Source organism: Adelges cooleyi, unplaced genomic scaffold (assembly GCF_023614345.1).
Source record: "Adelges cooleyi isolate 19-005CV unplaced genomic scaffold, UGA_ACOO_1.1 ACOO_flye_CR_arks_rails_tigmint_CR_PRNA_23, whole genome shotgun sequence".
NCBI classification, from domain to species: domain Eukaryota; kingdom Metazoa; phylum Arthropoda; class Insecta; order Hemiptera; family Adelgidae; genus Adelges; species Adelges cooleyi.
This window is the reverse complement of record NW_026095893.1, coordinates 15707864-15724583: the sequence shown is the minus strand read 5'-3', so window position 1 is coordinate 15724583 and position 16720 is coordinate 15707864. Positions and strand designations below refer to the sequence as shown.

The following is a 16720-nucleotide window of genomic DNA, read 5'->3' as shown; positions in this document are numbered from 1 at the left end:
GATTAATTCAATTTTTGATGATAATGCCATTATTTTTTAATAAAAGCGCTATTGCATTTACTTTTTGGTCAATGCAAACCACATTTGTTGACTGGTCCTTAAAAAGAAGAATTTACCCTAATAATTGCTATGACAAAAACAAAAAATATTTATCATATTCAATTATGGGCACAATAGCTTGCCTAATATGTATTACGATTGGCCCTGTGTTATCAGCAATACATGATATTGGTAAAGTACCATTGGATCATAGGTCTCATTGGATCATTCACTGGCCGAGCGTAAGTGCTAATTTTAAAAATTGTGTGTTATAAAGTCTTATTAAAACAGGCATACTGTATTACTTTTAGGTAATACATATGGAGAGTTTTTGGATTTATGGGTTTATTTTTACACTACAAGTAATCTCTTCTACTTATACACTTGTGTCTATTACGTTGTACAATATTTACATGATTGTATTTCTAACGGAATTAAAAGAACAATTTAATTTACTTACAAGTGGAATAAGGGAAGCGTTTAATTACAGAATGGATCAACATTTTCAAGACTACTTCGTCGATTGTGTTCGTCACCATCAGACACTTATAAAGTAAAAGCAAATTTTATATTTGTATGATATTTTTTTTTTTATTGCGATATTAGTACTAAATTATCATTCAGTTTTATTGTATCATGAAATTTAACAAAATGTTTACGATTTTATTAAATCTAGGGCTTTAGACGAATTTAAGAAATTTTACAAATGGATACTCTTAGGTGAAATAGTTGCAGTACAATTCATATTTTCAATAGTGGTATATTGCCTTTTAAAAGTAAATAGTTCTGTTAGTTATAATATTTATAAGTTGATAGTTAGTATTTTTTGTTGTTTTAACAACCGATTGATTTTATTTAGGTGGACGCTTCTTTTGGATATAAATTGAAATTCATTGGAATATTAGTGTTTAGGTTTGCGATGGTTTGGTTTCAATGTACTTTAGGAGAAGATATTATACATTTGGTATATGAAAATACTTTCAATAATTGTTTTTTAAAACGTTTAAGACGACATCATACTTTATTTATTAAGGAGTTATTTAGGCAATTTTTTAAATATTAATTTAAAGGTTAAGTATTCCGACCATTTTTAAGGAGTTTTGTATAGGCAATATTTAAGAAAAAATTGGTTTTTATACATTTTGACCATGCCAATTAATTTACCGGTTAATTTTTAAAAGCATCATGGTATTATTTTTTATTTAAATAATTTTGTCTATGAGTAAAAGCCATTTTAGTTAATATAGTAGTACATTTTTTGTCCATCGCACAGGCTGAACCAGTGATCCGATAAGTAATCTAAAAACAGATTTGAATTTGGCATGAAGTTTACTTGAGATCGGTCAGCGTACTTTTTTGATATCTTATTCTTACTACGCATAAAACACGTTTGAACATTTTATAAAGTTTCAAAATTCAAATTCAAATTTGGAGAGGGTTAAAATTAAAAATTGAAAAAAACGCTCTGACCGATCTCAAGTAAACATCATAAAAAATTCATATCTGTTTTTTGATTGCTAATCGGATCACTGGTTAGACCTGTGCGATGGACAAAAAAAGATGTGTTTTGGCTGAAAAGAACGGTCGGTATCCAGGGGCCTTAAACTGTGACATGTAATTATTAGTTCAGTCATTAGCACTCTTTTTTAGTAATTGGTGTGAAACTATATTTTCTTGTTTTACAGCATAGCAGCCTATCTACTGAGTTATATGCCATGACGTGGTACCATATGCCTAACCAATACAAGAAAATGATAATTATTATGTTTCAACGCACACAAAAAGATTTAACTATAAATTTAGCTATATTTCAAAATAAAGTAGCATCAAGAATTATGTTTTTAGTAATTATTAAACAGTTTTACACGTTTTTAAATGTATTATTGAATATATGATTCAAATTTAGAAACTAGTTAAAATTATATGTATTATTAGTTATTATTGTTTAACTAGTAAACTGTTTTAAAATATAAGTATTGTTAACTTATCTGCTGTTACTAATCTAAAAGAATATCTACATCAAATATATATTTTTTTTAAACCATAAATATGTATGTACCTACAGGTGCTCTTAAGATTTAAACGTATTATATCATGTATCAACAACCTTAAATGTAAGAAAAAAAACTTGTTTTAAAACAAATTAATAAGCAGAAAGAATATTATAATATTATTACTAATATACAATGGATAAAATATACTCTACACCATATTATATTTTATAATATACTTTTTTTTTAATTTACGCTATTATTATATTAAATTTCAACTATAAATTACATACTTACATCATATGTGATAAGTCTGTTATCATTTTCAAAACATTGCAGTTGTTATATTTCTCTTGCGACGTTAGTAATTGTTTTCCTAAGTTAAATGTGTACGTTTTTTAGGAATTACTATAAAACTTCTATCAATATTATGATTACTCAACCGTACACAATTGAATTGAGCAGAACGATGATGGGAAAAGTGCGAAACGTATTGTTTGGTCGTTGAAAGATCAACAGAAAACTGCGTCGGTAAGAGTATGGCAAAGAACTGTATAAATATTCTTCAATAGGAGTACAGGGTGTAATGCAACTGACAAGACAAGGACATGTTTATCAGCGTTCTATGTCTTAATTGAACACAAGGTAAAAAGCACATTAATGTTAAAATATAAAACTTCTTCTGTTGGCAGAAATCGATGAAAAAATAGCTGTTGCATGTCATTAAACATGTGATGCACAATAAAAAGCAAACTAGTTTGCTTTCTAGCTAGACAAACCGAGGACTTTAAAACGTTTTAATTGAAAAAAAACATTTGAATTAAAAATAATTTTCTTATGTTTTAACTAGGTATACATAATTATAATACACAATATTAAATAATAAAATATTAATTCTCCGTTTGAAAGAATGACGCAAACATATGATGAAATTGCGATAATAATGTATTAAGTACGACAGGTATTTATTAAAAAAACATTTATAGAACGCGGTTTGGTTGTACCTTTTTATTTAACGCCTGTAACTAGAATATTAATATTTTATACATTGGGTAATATTTATTATGCCAAGATAAGAGGATTGCAGATCTATACAGAATACAAACATTTAAATGTCTTAGAATGTCTTTAAAAAAATGGTGTCTACTATTCTATACTAGATCCTTTATATTACTATATACTAATAGATATGGTATACAGTATACACATGTATATCATATAATATTATAGGCTATAGCTGTACTGTATTGAATTACATTTTATTAAAACTACTAATTTTTTTTTTTTTTTGTCATTTGGTAGTAGCAATAGCAGTGTACTCTAAATGTACTATTTCTTATCGAAAAAATAGAAAATAGCCTTATTCGCAAGTCATCCGAGACTAGTTATGACGCATGGTTTTAAAAAATACCCCAAACGAGTTAAGTGGACGCTGTGATAAAATACTTAATAAGGATGTGGTAGTAGGGGAGGGATATGATAGAAACCAATACCAAATGGTACAGTGTTGGCTTCGATGTTATCGAAAAACGTAAAATGTATAACCGAAATTCTGTACAAGGGAAATATATATATAACACCATTTTCTATAATATTTCATTGTAATTATACCTTAATTCATGTAAATATAGGATTTATTTAATTATTTCTACATCTGAAAACATTATTTTCATAAACCTAGCATTATGGTTTTTGATAATAAATTGCGCCAAAATTGTTGATGGTCAGTTATATCACTTATTGTATTGGTATTATTTATCTCAAAACCTTACTAACTTTTATACATTTTATTTATCTGTTTTTATTTCTTATAATTAATTAAAATAAAGTAGTTTATACATTTTTTAAAAGCAAAACCTGTAAATTAATATTTGTGATAAAATAATACTGTATAACTTTAACTTTGAAGGCCTGATAAAGTTAAATGTATTTATATTAGTTTTTATTTATTCCAATGAAAAATTTTATAAATAAATTGTTATTATATTTTAAAGAACTTAAACTTAATTTTGAATATAAAAAAATATCATATAATAAATAGGTTAACGTTTTTTGTATGCATTTATAAAATATTTCATATTTTTGCTATGACTTTCTAATAAATTACAACAGAAAATCGATGTTTCTGAAAAAAGCAAAAAATACCAATAGTACCTGCGTTTTGAAAAGTCACCCTCAACCATAAGTCATAACATTATATGATATAATATATTATACGATGTGTGTGAATGTGTTTATGTATATATATATATATATATATATATATATATATATAATATTGATATTTAAATGAATATACCATGTCTCATATTAATTTTTTTTAATTATACTTTAACTAATACTTATTGTGTGGAAAATTGCCACCTTTAGGTATAAGAGCATATTATTATACTTTGAGTGGGTGTTTAATAATGATAAGTGCATGTAAACGTGTTATTTTTGTTTGGGACGAAATTACATAGTTTAGACTATATTAGGTATATACAATAATATATTAATATGGAACGAATATGGCGTCTCTTATATTAATTTATTTTAATTACACTTTGAATGATATCTCCAGTGAGGGAAATTGCTACCTTTAGTTATAAGAACATATACTTTGAGCAGGTGTTTAATAATTATTAGTTAAGATAAAAGTCTTATTTGACATTACTTACTATAGTATAACCACTATTGTATCACTTCTACAACAATGAACACTCATGTTGAGACTAAGACATTTCCACGACCGGCTTATAAATTGCTTTTATCGACTGCGTTTGCTATAAATACTGATCATCCATACAATATTTATGTTCAGCATGTAGTGTACGCTGGAAGTTTTAATTTGTTTTTGGTTAGTATATCACTATATTTGATTAGTTATTATAACTTCAACAAGCACGATTAGCAGTGTAAAATTATTACTCAACTATAGAATCAAATTTATTATTATTTTATACCCAATTTGTACTCAAATTAAAATTAATTATTTATTAAGTCATGAAAAAGTTGTTATCAAAAGGCTCGAAACAGCAACCAGATAAACTATTCAAATTACTAATTTAAAATGTTTTAGTATAATTAAAGAAAAATTTTGTCTCAATTACTACAAATGGCTGGGAAAATGCCATTTTTTATTTCACATAATATACATACTATACTTGATAATATGTCAGTAACAATAATGAAATTGAATCACAGCATTTCAAGTATAATTCATTATAATCGTCTTCTTCAACCACTTTGAATCCAGCTGTCAATAAAGAGTCGTTATTTTTTATAATAACTATTATTTGTTATCTTAATTGGAAAGAACACGACGACATTAACTTCGTTTATATGAATTCTATTATTTAAGTTTTTTGATACTAATAAAAAACAACAAAAAGTTCAAACATATATATTTTAAACTTATACTTCATCATTTTTATTTCTGAACAACTACTTAATAAGCTATGAAACAAGCAAATATTTTGAACAATGTAAACAACAATTAAAAATATTGTCATGTAAGAAATTATCCGGTTTTAAATAGTTTACATTAACTATACAATATTATATTTTAATAGTTACATAGTTAGACTAATGTTTTAATTAGATGTTTATAGGTGCACTCTTAAAGTTGACGGATGAAAAAAACCTGTTATCATTAGACATGGGTTTAGAATTGACTATTTACGCAGTTGTTGGATTATCTCAATCTCTGATAATAGTGTCATTATTTTTTAATAAAAGCGCTATTGCATTTACTTTTCGTTCAATGCAAACAACATTTATCGACTGGTCGTTGAAAAGAAGAGTTAACCCTGATAAATCTTATGGCAAAAACAAAAATATTTTGATATGCATAATCTTAGGCATGCTAGCTTGCCTAATATGTATTACGATTGGTCCTGTGTTATCAGCAATACATGATATTGGTAATGTACCATTAGATCATAGGTCTCATTGGATCATTCACTGGCCGAGCGTAAGTACAAATTCCAAAAATGGTTTGACAAAAATAAGTCTAATTGAAACTAATATACTAAACTACTTTTTAGGTAATAAATATAAGACATTTTAGGAGTTACGGGCTTATTCTTACACTCCAAATAATCTCTTCTATTTACATGATGCTATCTATTACATTGTACAATATTTACATGATTGTATTTCTAACGGAATTAAAAGAACAATTTAATTTACTTACATGTGGAATAAGGGAAGCGTTTAATTACAGAATGGATCAACATTTTCAAGATTACTTCGTCGATTGTGTTCGTCACCACCAGACACTTATAAAGTAAAAGCAAATTTTATATTTGTAAGATAATTCCATTTTTTATTGAAATATAAGTAATAAATTATCATTTAGTTTTATGTATCATGAAATATAAAAAGAACAAATTTAAAAAACTGTTTACGATTTTATTAAATCTAGGGCTTTAAACGAATTTAAGAAATTTTACAAATGGATACTCTTTGGTGAAATAGTTACGATGCGAATAGTATTTGCAATGGTGGTATATTGCCTTTTAAAAGTAAGCAGTAAAGTTAGTTATAGTTTATAACATTTTTTTATTTCTAGATAATTGAAATTTTAAAAACTCTTTTATTTATATAGGTAGATGCTTCTTTTGGATATAAACTGAAATTCATTGGAGTATTTGTATTTAGGATTTCCGTGGTTTGGATTCAATGTACTTTAGGAGAAGATATGATACATTTGGTATATGCAAATTTTCAATAATAGTTTTTGTTTAATGTTTAACGTGTTGTTTACACTATTCTGTTGGTATATATAACAATAATGTTTGAAAAATTCAGGAAATATTTTGATTTTTACTATTAATTTTTATTCGTTTTTTCGTTTTGTAAAATAATTAAATTAAACAAATTAAACACTTCACTGCCATACATTTTTTTTCTCATTTTCAATTGTTGTAAGTCTGAGCGGTAGGCAACCAGTGGCGTAGACACGGGGGGGGATTTAGGAGGTTGAACCTCCCCCCCTTACACTTTATTTAGCTTAATACTTAAATTTTATAATACAGTTAGTTGTTTTAATTGTTATCACATATCAGTTATCAATATAAAAATTACAATTGTTCAAAAAGAGTAAAAACATACATTAGAAATACTATGAAAGAGGTAAATTGTAATCATATACAATTTTTAACTGTATTTAAATCATCTAACTTATTTTAAACAGGATCGTCTAAATGGCTTAGCTCTTCTAAGCTATTATCGAGATGAATTTGCCAAAAAGCCAAGAAAAATAGATATTTTTTTGTAACTTATAAGTGTTAAAAAGTTAAATCAACTTAGTGTTTTTTTTTTTTTTGCAATGCCTGAAAAAGTATTGCATGAATTGGCAAGTAAGCCAAGAAAAATACAAATGTTGTTATAAGTGAAATAAATTAAATGAGTTCTTTTTTCCAACCATGAACCCCCCCCCATAAAAAATTCCTGTCTACGCCACTGTAGACAACAGCGGTTAATGTGGCAGAGGAAAATTAGGTTAATGTTTAAATACAGTTGTTCAAGAAAACACGTTCAACTTTATTGTAAATAAATGACCAATATTACAATTAAAAATGCCTCGCAGTAATCCGAGAACGACGTTGACGCGACTGATGATCGGGTAAATTCCATTATTGTTTATCAAAGACGGCACCGGTCGGCGTATCGGGAGGGTAGAACAATATAATATATATACATACAACATTACTTTATCAAATACAATACTACCACACAATTTATAATATTTTGTATTATTAAAAACTTTTATTTAGCAACATTGAAAATACTTAATTGTTTGTTTACAGTCTTGAAGTTAACTAGACACATTTGTCAATTTAATAAATCATTTTTTTGACCAGTGGTACTTTTACTGTATTTCCAGTTGCAATAATTGCACATTTTTTTTATTACAGTATTATTGTTTTTTGTCTCTTCTAAATTCCGAAACATTATGAATTTGGGCACTGGGTCTATTTATTATAAATTATAATAATAACTAATAAGAAAACAACATAACTCATTGTACTTATATTACACTTAATTGAACGCAAAAGTTTAATCACTTCAATGTATGATAGCGATTGCACGTTGAAAAATAATAATACTGCTATCTAATCATCTCTTAAATTGGCAGTAAGCTTATATTTGTAAGTCAGTAGGGCCAGATAGTGAACAATTCATACAAACCCAATATTTGTAGTGAAATATTTTTAAATTAAATATTTTAGACTTCAAACACTATAAAACGAGATTAAAAAAATTAACGAATATGATTTATAAGACTTAATTCTATGTTTTTTTATTTTCAGCATAAAAGCATGGCTACTGAGTTATATGACATGACGTGGTACCATATGCCTAACCAATACAAGAAAATGATAATTATTATGTTTCAACGTACACAAAGAGATTTAACTATGCCTTTAGGTCTATTTCAAAATAAAGTAGCATCAAGAATTATGTTTTTAGTAATAATTAAACAGTTTTACACGTTTTTAAATGTATTGTTGAATATATTATGATCAAATACAAAAACCAGTTCAAATTCTAAAACTATATCTACTAGTAATATTTAACAAGTAAACTTTTTAAACTTATTAGTACTGTAAAGTTATCTGTTGCTTCTAATCAAAGGAAACCTACACCAAAGATAATTGTGTTTAAAGTATAGTATATACTGATGTTGGTTAAATATATTACAAATTACAATCATAAATGTAACTCTCTTATTTTTATCTTAAAAGTACTTAAAATTGATTTATTGTTTGATAATTTTGTATACATTATTATAAATTAAAAATATTTAAAAAATATATTATTATTCATAACTCGGTTGTTTTGTTCATTTTTTTTTATATAATCCATTATTTTTTTTATTTTATTTTGGTGTAAAATAAACTAGCCTACAGTATATAATAACTCAGATTATAAGACAACATTATTCATATAAAAAATGCAGTCGAATTTAAAAAAAAACTTGTTTTTATATTTTTGTACCTTTTAAGAGATTCTAATTAACTTCTTAAATAAAATAATACACGTATAATATACAGAATTTCATTCCATTAAAAAAATGTTTTCATAACTGTAACATTCGGTGATACTACAATATACCTCTTATTTCTAGACTGAGCAGCTGTCTTCTAGATATAAAGCATTTTATTTACACAAAACAATAATATTCATGTTTTATATAATAAACCTTAGTCGATTAAAGCGTTTTAAAATTAGTGTTGTTTGGTGTAGGAATGGAGCTGTACGCTTTGTTTATTTTTTCAAATAGGTACTATAAATTCGTCGTAATCGTCCGAATGCGACATTTTCTAAGCATTGACTGTAGCTTATTGAACATGCTTGTGTCTTGTGGCAGCAAAGGAAAATTGTGCGTGCTTGTATAAAACGATTGTAAATTGTTAACAAGTATTCAGTTAATTGTGTATCCACTTTTGTTTCTTATACCATATCATACGTTGCACATTGCTCCCTACGCTTTTGCACCATATGTGCCATCGGTAGAGCCGCCAATCCAGTATTATGTTATTCTTCATCTCCATTGGCACCAGCTCCAAGTACCACAAATCTTATGATAGTTAAAATGGTCTCTACTAGATGAGTCCCTTTGTCGATAGCTATAAGATACCATCACATTATCGGAGAACGAAATATAGTAAAACAACATTTTTTATTGCATTTTAATACTATTTTACGACAAATTTTGTCACTTATAGTTACGGAAGGCAGCCGCGCAGTTGCACATTGTATTTTATAAAAAGCAAAATAAAACTACAATTAATTTAAGTGTACGAAATGCAATATTATTATTGCCAGCTTAGCATATCGCAAATTATGGTTACAGCTAGGTATTTACGAGAAATCAGGAAGAATAAAATTCTCATCCATTCTAGGTAGAAATAAAGATATTTTAGCCTTTAGAGTTCTTTTTTTCACTGTATACCTGTAGTTATTAAGACCTAACGTTAACATTTAAATACTATCCAACATAGTTAAAATATACAAAGCAAGTTTAAAGACTATGAAATTTTGTTGTTTTTTTATTATTCTGTATCGATTCAAATATGAAACATATATTTCTTGTCGAGTAAAATATTAATATGATAATCATGTGGCAGATAGTAAATATGTATAAACTATCGTGTATACTCATGTTCTATATTATTTTATTATAATTATAGGTTATGCCATAACCGTCAACGTCGTAAACATAATATATACGCTATAGACTTAAAGTAGATGATTAAATGTAAGCTATATATTATACGAAACTAATAATTCTTTTGGCTCAAAATTGCAATAGCTTAATAAGAAAAGAACTATAAATCGCTCTAACTACAGTGATGAATATTCAGGTCACTCCCACAACAACGAACTTTTGGCTTATATGTAATTATTTTCAGGACCGGCTTAAATTATATTTCTTTTATCGACTTTTTCAACTTTCTTTCTGCATCTATTGATTTTATTCAGTGCTGGTATTAACTGTGACAGTGTATAGTATATACCAGGGGTTCGGAATTTGTTCCTATTTGACTCATTTCTCTTTTATGTTCCGGAACAAATACCTGGAACTCGTTCCTCAAGATATTCGTTCCGGAGCAAATACTCGGAACTCGTTCCTCGAGATATTCGTTCCGGAGCAAATACTCGGAACTCGTTCCTTTGATATTTGTTCCGGAACAAATAAAATGTAATTGTTCCTTGTCATTATTAATAATTTATTAATGGAGCAAAATGTATTTGTTCTACGTATTATGTTGTTTCGTTCGAGTTTATTGAAGGTGCACATTTTTTTTGTTACTTTATTCTTTGTGTGTGGTATTTTAGAAACAATAGACACATTAATGTAAGTTAAATATTAATTAATTTAAGTTAAATGTTAATTAATTTACCAAAAGATTATAGTTAATGCATTTAATATAACAATCAATGTTATTTTCAGTGTACATAAATGTATATAGTATATACATGGTGAAAGTTAACAGAGCTATTATAATATATTTTTACATACTGAGAAAAATGTATGCAACTAATCCATCAAAACCATCAGTCCTTTAATCATAAATTAAACTTGCAAAGTTAAAAAACACTTAATTTATATTAATTTAATATTTTTTTGGCTAATTATTTATGATTAATTTTCAGTGTATTTTTTTTACACAGCATATACAGGGTGATTCTTTTATCATGAACCACTCAATATCTCATAGGGTTTAATAGGAAATTAAAAATTTTTTTTTTCATATTGTTGTTATACAATGTGATCTCAATTTTTCACAATTTTTTTTGTTTTTACCCCCCTCTCAACTTGTGATGGAGCTTTAAGTTTAGGACAGGAGGAAAGGAGGAATGTAAGATTATTTTTATCTGCGCGCATTTCCAAACCGCACTTCCCCTCCCATCCTAACTTAAAACTCTTATAATTTTTATGAAGGAACATGTTCCGGAATTAGTTCCGAACCCCTGGTATATACATTATACATACACTGCTCATGATTTTCAATGGTCGTTGTCTAATTTACTTGGCTAATTTTTTTATATAATAACCTAGTTTGTACTAATTATTTACCGTTTATTTTTTGTTTTCAACAGCTACTTTTTGCTCTAACGTGTAACCACACGAATAAAGAAAAAAAAAATGTAGTAATTCAATAATAATGTGGTGTTTTTCATTTAAGCTAAAAGTTTTAATCAGCTTGTTAAAAATTGTTTAATTGTGAACACTGGTATTCGGATATAAGTAAAATGCCACCAACAACCCACAATAAATAAAAGTTATCATTTCTTTTGGAAAAAAAATTATTAATATTTTGTTGATGTTTTACTGAAATAGTTTACCTGTAGTACTATACCTTAATGTATCCAATATGGTCAAAATAATATCACAGATTATATGAAAACAGATTGTTCACTCTCGATGTAAACAAAAAATGAGCTGATAAGCACTCCGCCGAAACCAGTGTGACCATGTCAGCCGGAACGAAATTATCGAACTTGTATTTACAACAAATTATATGATTATTTCATATAATCTCATATAATTTCATATAATCACAAATTATATGATTATTTCATATAATCTGTGTATTTATCATATTAAATGTTAAAAAAATAATAAATGTTATATCGGTAATAATATTGATCCCGTCGATAACACTCTATCATTATCTCAAAGACATTTCATTACTAACACTGATATATATATCAGTGTTGGAAAGAATGCATTTATTAGATTTCATTCCTTTTTAGAGGAATGCAATCATGAATGTATTACATTTAGTTTTAAGGAATGAGGAATGGGAATTAATTAATTTTATGTCGGAATGTGAATGAATTCTAAAAAAAGAAACACTTCATGGCTATTTAGTAATTTTTAATTGACTGTAATTTACTAATTTATATTTAATTTATGATATATTTTATACATTTTTTCATAGCAAATGAACAGATTGATGAACAATAAATAATCAATTACTAACATTTTTTAAACAGTTTTAAAGGAATTAATTTTCTGAAAAAACGAATGTCCTACATCAGATGAATCACCTGTAGTTTATACAAGGTGATCTTTTGGTTGACAATATTATTCTGACCAAAAAAAATTAAAATTATTAAAACATATTTTTATATTTAAATTTGTTTTCATTCATAATACTTAAAATAGCATCTAAGTCTTTTATACAGTTTGCATTTTCAGAATAATGGAAATGGTTCTGGCAAAACATTTTTTTTAAACGACCAAAAATGGACTGGTGTCGGATTTATATTACTCCCATTTCCCACCCCCTAGGATGGTTACAAGTTTTTTTTTGTTTTTAAGCTATAATTTTGGGACCTTTAAGTTGAAAATTTGTCAGTTGTTAGAACTCATATGTATCCGTAACATGTTAAACGGAAAACAATTCGGCACTTCAGTTTTTTATACTATTTTACTAACAATTATACTATTTTATTTATGTGAAGTTTGTGATTTATTAATTTTTACTAATTATTTCATGTTCATTATTTTTTATTTATTTTAACCTATTAGCAGGCGCGTATGCGCATTTTGTACGCCAAATATACTTTTAAAGGCACGACTTTTATCTGAGTAGCCTATAGAATTACAGTAAATAAAAAATTGGTTATATTAAAACACGTATAACTAGATATATAAATATGCAATACTTTTAGTTGTTTAATACTTTTTTATAATAATTTGTATTATTTTATTTATAATTATTTTTTGTTTATTATTTTTGAATTGATATTATTTTTACAATAACAATGTAATTAAATACTGCGTGTCAATACTATTCATAGTTGATTAATGCTCTGTCAGTTGTCATGCCCTATGGTGGACAGCTTACTATTTCTCTATGTTAGAAATAATTAAAATTGTATATTAATAAGTATGGATATGTTATGTTTATTGTTTATAATGCATTATATTTTTACTTATTGGGAATTTTAAAATGTCTTATTATTAAATGTATTATTATTTATTAATTGTAATTTATTATTGAAATTAAAATTATTGCCCTTGGATAAGTCATACTATATAGTGCGTAAGATAATATAAAACAACTGTAATTGTAAGAATACTATTATTAAATTATTATTATTATCATTATGGTTATTAATATTTATAAAATGTTTGTTAAATACAAAAGAAACATTCTGTTTAACTCAATTATTTAACAAAAGCGAAAGCCCGCGAACACGTTTAAAAACAAATTCCCTTCAGACGGTCATACTGATTTTGGCGGGCCAATCATAGAGCCTTATTTGCAATCCTATTGTTAAAGGCCCGAGTGAACAATCTGTTTTCATATAATCTGTGATAATATTATAACTTTTTTATATTCTTTGCATTTTTTACATTCTCAGTATTCTTGTACCGATAATTAAATCAACCTATTTTAAATAAATACTCAGATGTGTGAAAATAGTTACGTGACAGGTAGGCTATACAGCTGTTATATTTAATTATCTATATAATAACTTTATACATAATATTATATATATATTGATATATAAATATAGTATTGTTAAGACTTTAAATGATATCTACAGAATGGAAAATTGCTACCTTCAGATATAAGAGCATATTATAAATAAAAACGGGTATAAAAATAATAACTAGTGTAGGTAAAAATATTATTCTACAAAACTTACCATTATTACAACACTTCTACAACAATGAACACGCAGGTCATTTCAACAACAACGAATTCTCATGTTGAGACTAAGGGATTTCCACGACTGGCTTATAAATTGCTTTTATCGATCGCGTTTGCTATAAATACTGATCATCCATACAATAGTTATGTTCAGCATGTAGAGTGCGCTGGAAGTTTTAATTGGTTTTTGATAAGTATAATAATATATATTATTAGTTTTTTTAATTTCAATAAGTTAGTAATGTAAAAAATCAGTTTTTTTTTCGACTGTTTGACATACAGTTTTAATAAAATATAAATAAAACAAATAATTGAAAAAAAATTGTTTTGGTAAGTTTAGGGGCACTTTTGAAGACTATTGATGAAAAAACGTATTATTAGATATGGGCTTGGAACTAATATACACCGTTAACCAGTTTTTAACAAACACTATAAAAGTTATAAGCATTTAAATTATTGGAAATATTTTAAGTAAAGGATAGATAGACGTGTTTAAACGCAATAACTCTAAGCTAATTTATCCAAATTAATGGAAAAAAAATGTACAACAAAAAATTGGTTTAAGATTTTTATAAAAAATATTATATTGACTGACCCATAATTAGTTTTTAACCATATATGAATAAAAAAATTATAATTTATATTAATTAGATGTTTTTTGGTGCACTCCTCAAGTTGATGACTGAAAAAAACGTATTATCATTAGATATGGGCTTGGAACTGATCCTTTACGCGGTTGTTGGATTAATTCAATCTTTGATTATAATGCCATTATTTTTTAATAAAAGCGCTATTGCATTTACTTTTTGGTCAATGCAAACCACATTTGTTGACTGGTCCTTAAAAAGAAGAATTTACCCTAATAATTGCTATGACAAAAACAAAAAATATTTATCATATTCAATTATGGGCACAATAGCTTGCCTAATATGTATTACGATTGGCCCTGTGTTATCAGCAATACATGATATTGGTAAAGTACCATTGGATCATAGGTCTCATTGGATCATTCACTGGCCGAGCGTAAGTGCTAATTTTAAAAATTGTGTGTTATAAAGTCTTATTAAAACAGGCATACTGTATTACTTTTAGGTAATACATATGGAGAGTTTTTGGAGTTATGGGTTTATTTTTACACTACAAGTAATCTCTTCTACTTATACACTTGTGTCTATTACGTTGTACAATATTTACATGATTGTATTTCTAACGGAATTAAAAGAACAATTTAATTTACTTACAAGTGGAATAAGGGAAGCGTTTAATTACAGAATGGATCAACATTTTCAAGACTACTTCGTCGATTGTGTTCGTCACCATCAGACACTTATAAAGTAAAAACAAATTTTATATTTGTATGATCATTTTTTTTTTTATTGTGATATTAGTACTAAATTATCATTTAGTTTTATTGTATCATAAAATTTAACAAAATGTTTACGATTTTATTAAATCTAGGGCATTAGACGAATTTAAGAAATTTTACAAATGGATACTCTTAGGTGAAATAGTTGCAGTACAATTCATATTTTCAATAGTGGTATATTGCCTTTTAAAAGTAAATATTTCTGTTAGTTATAATATTTATAAGTTGATAGTTAGTATTGTTTTTTTGTTTTAACAACCGTTTGATTTTATTTAGGTGGACGCTTCTTTTGGATATAAATTGAAATTCATTGGAGTATTAGTGATTAGGCTTGTTATGGTTTGGTTTCAATGTACTTTAGGGGATGATATAACACATTTGGTATATAAAAACACTTTCAATAATTGTTTTTTAAAACGTTTAAGACGACATCATACCCTATTTTTTAAAGAGTTATTTAGGCAACTTTTTAAAGGTTAAACTGTGACATGTATTTATTAGTTCAGTCATTAGGATTTTTTTTTTTTTTGGTACTTAATTTATTGCCGAATTATCAAAGCATCCCTGGCAGTGATTTAAAAAAAAAATTCTATACATACTTAGGCTGTTTTTACATATGATAATGAGAACTTTATCTAAGTTCTCGCCTCGGCTGTTTTTTTACTATTAATCAAACATTCATAAACGAAGATGAATTGGTGTGTAATTCTATTTTCTTGTTTTACAGCATAAGCGCCTATCTACTGAGTTATATGCCATGACGTGGTACCATATGCCTAACCAATACAAAAAAATGATAATTATTATGTTTCAACGTACACAAAGAGATTTAACTATAAATTTAGCTATATTTCAAAATAAAGTAGCATCAAGAATTATGTTTTTAGTAATTATTAAACAGTTTTACACGTTTTTAAATGTATTATTGAATATATGATTCAAATTTAGAAACTAGTTAAAATTATATGTATTATTAATTATTATTGTTTAACTAGTAAACTGTTTTAAGTTATTAATATTGTTAACTTATCTGCTGTTACTAATCTAAAAGAATATCTACATCAAATATATATTTTTTTTAAACCATAAATATGTATGTACCTACAGGTGCTCTTAAGATGTAAACGTATTATATTGTTTTGAAACAATATAATAGA

General features: G+C 26.5%; 1 protein-coding gene and 1 long non-coding RNA gene across 2 annotated transcripts; both read left to right on the top strand.

The window, feature by feature from the left end:
- The first annotated feature begins 724 nt into the window (after positions 1–724).
- LOC126835662 (uncharacterized) lies at positions 725–1831 on the top strand. The gene is made up of 3 exons (XR_007685233.1): positions 725–815; positions 899–1003; positions 1725–1831. It is a non-coding gene; the product is annotated as an uncharacterized LOC126835662 (long non-coding RNA).
- A 13272-nt stretch (positions 1832–15103) lies between these two features.
- Positions 15104–16500, top strand: LOC126835922 (uncharacterized). The gene is made up of 5 exons (XM_050568802.1): positions 15104–15220; positions 15290–15531; positions 15656–15755; positions 15840–15902; positions 16291–16500. Exons 1-5 carry the CDS (start codon positions 15104–15106, stop codon positions 16498–16500), a joined length of 732 nt encoding a protein of 243 aa, XP_050424759.1.
- Positions 16501–16720: the final 220 nt, after the last annotated feature.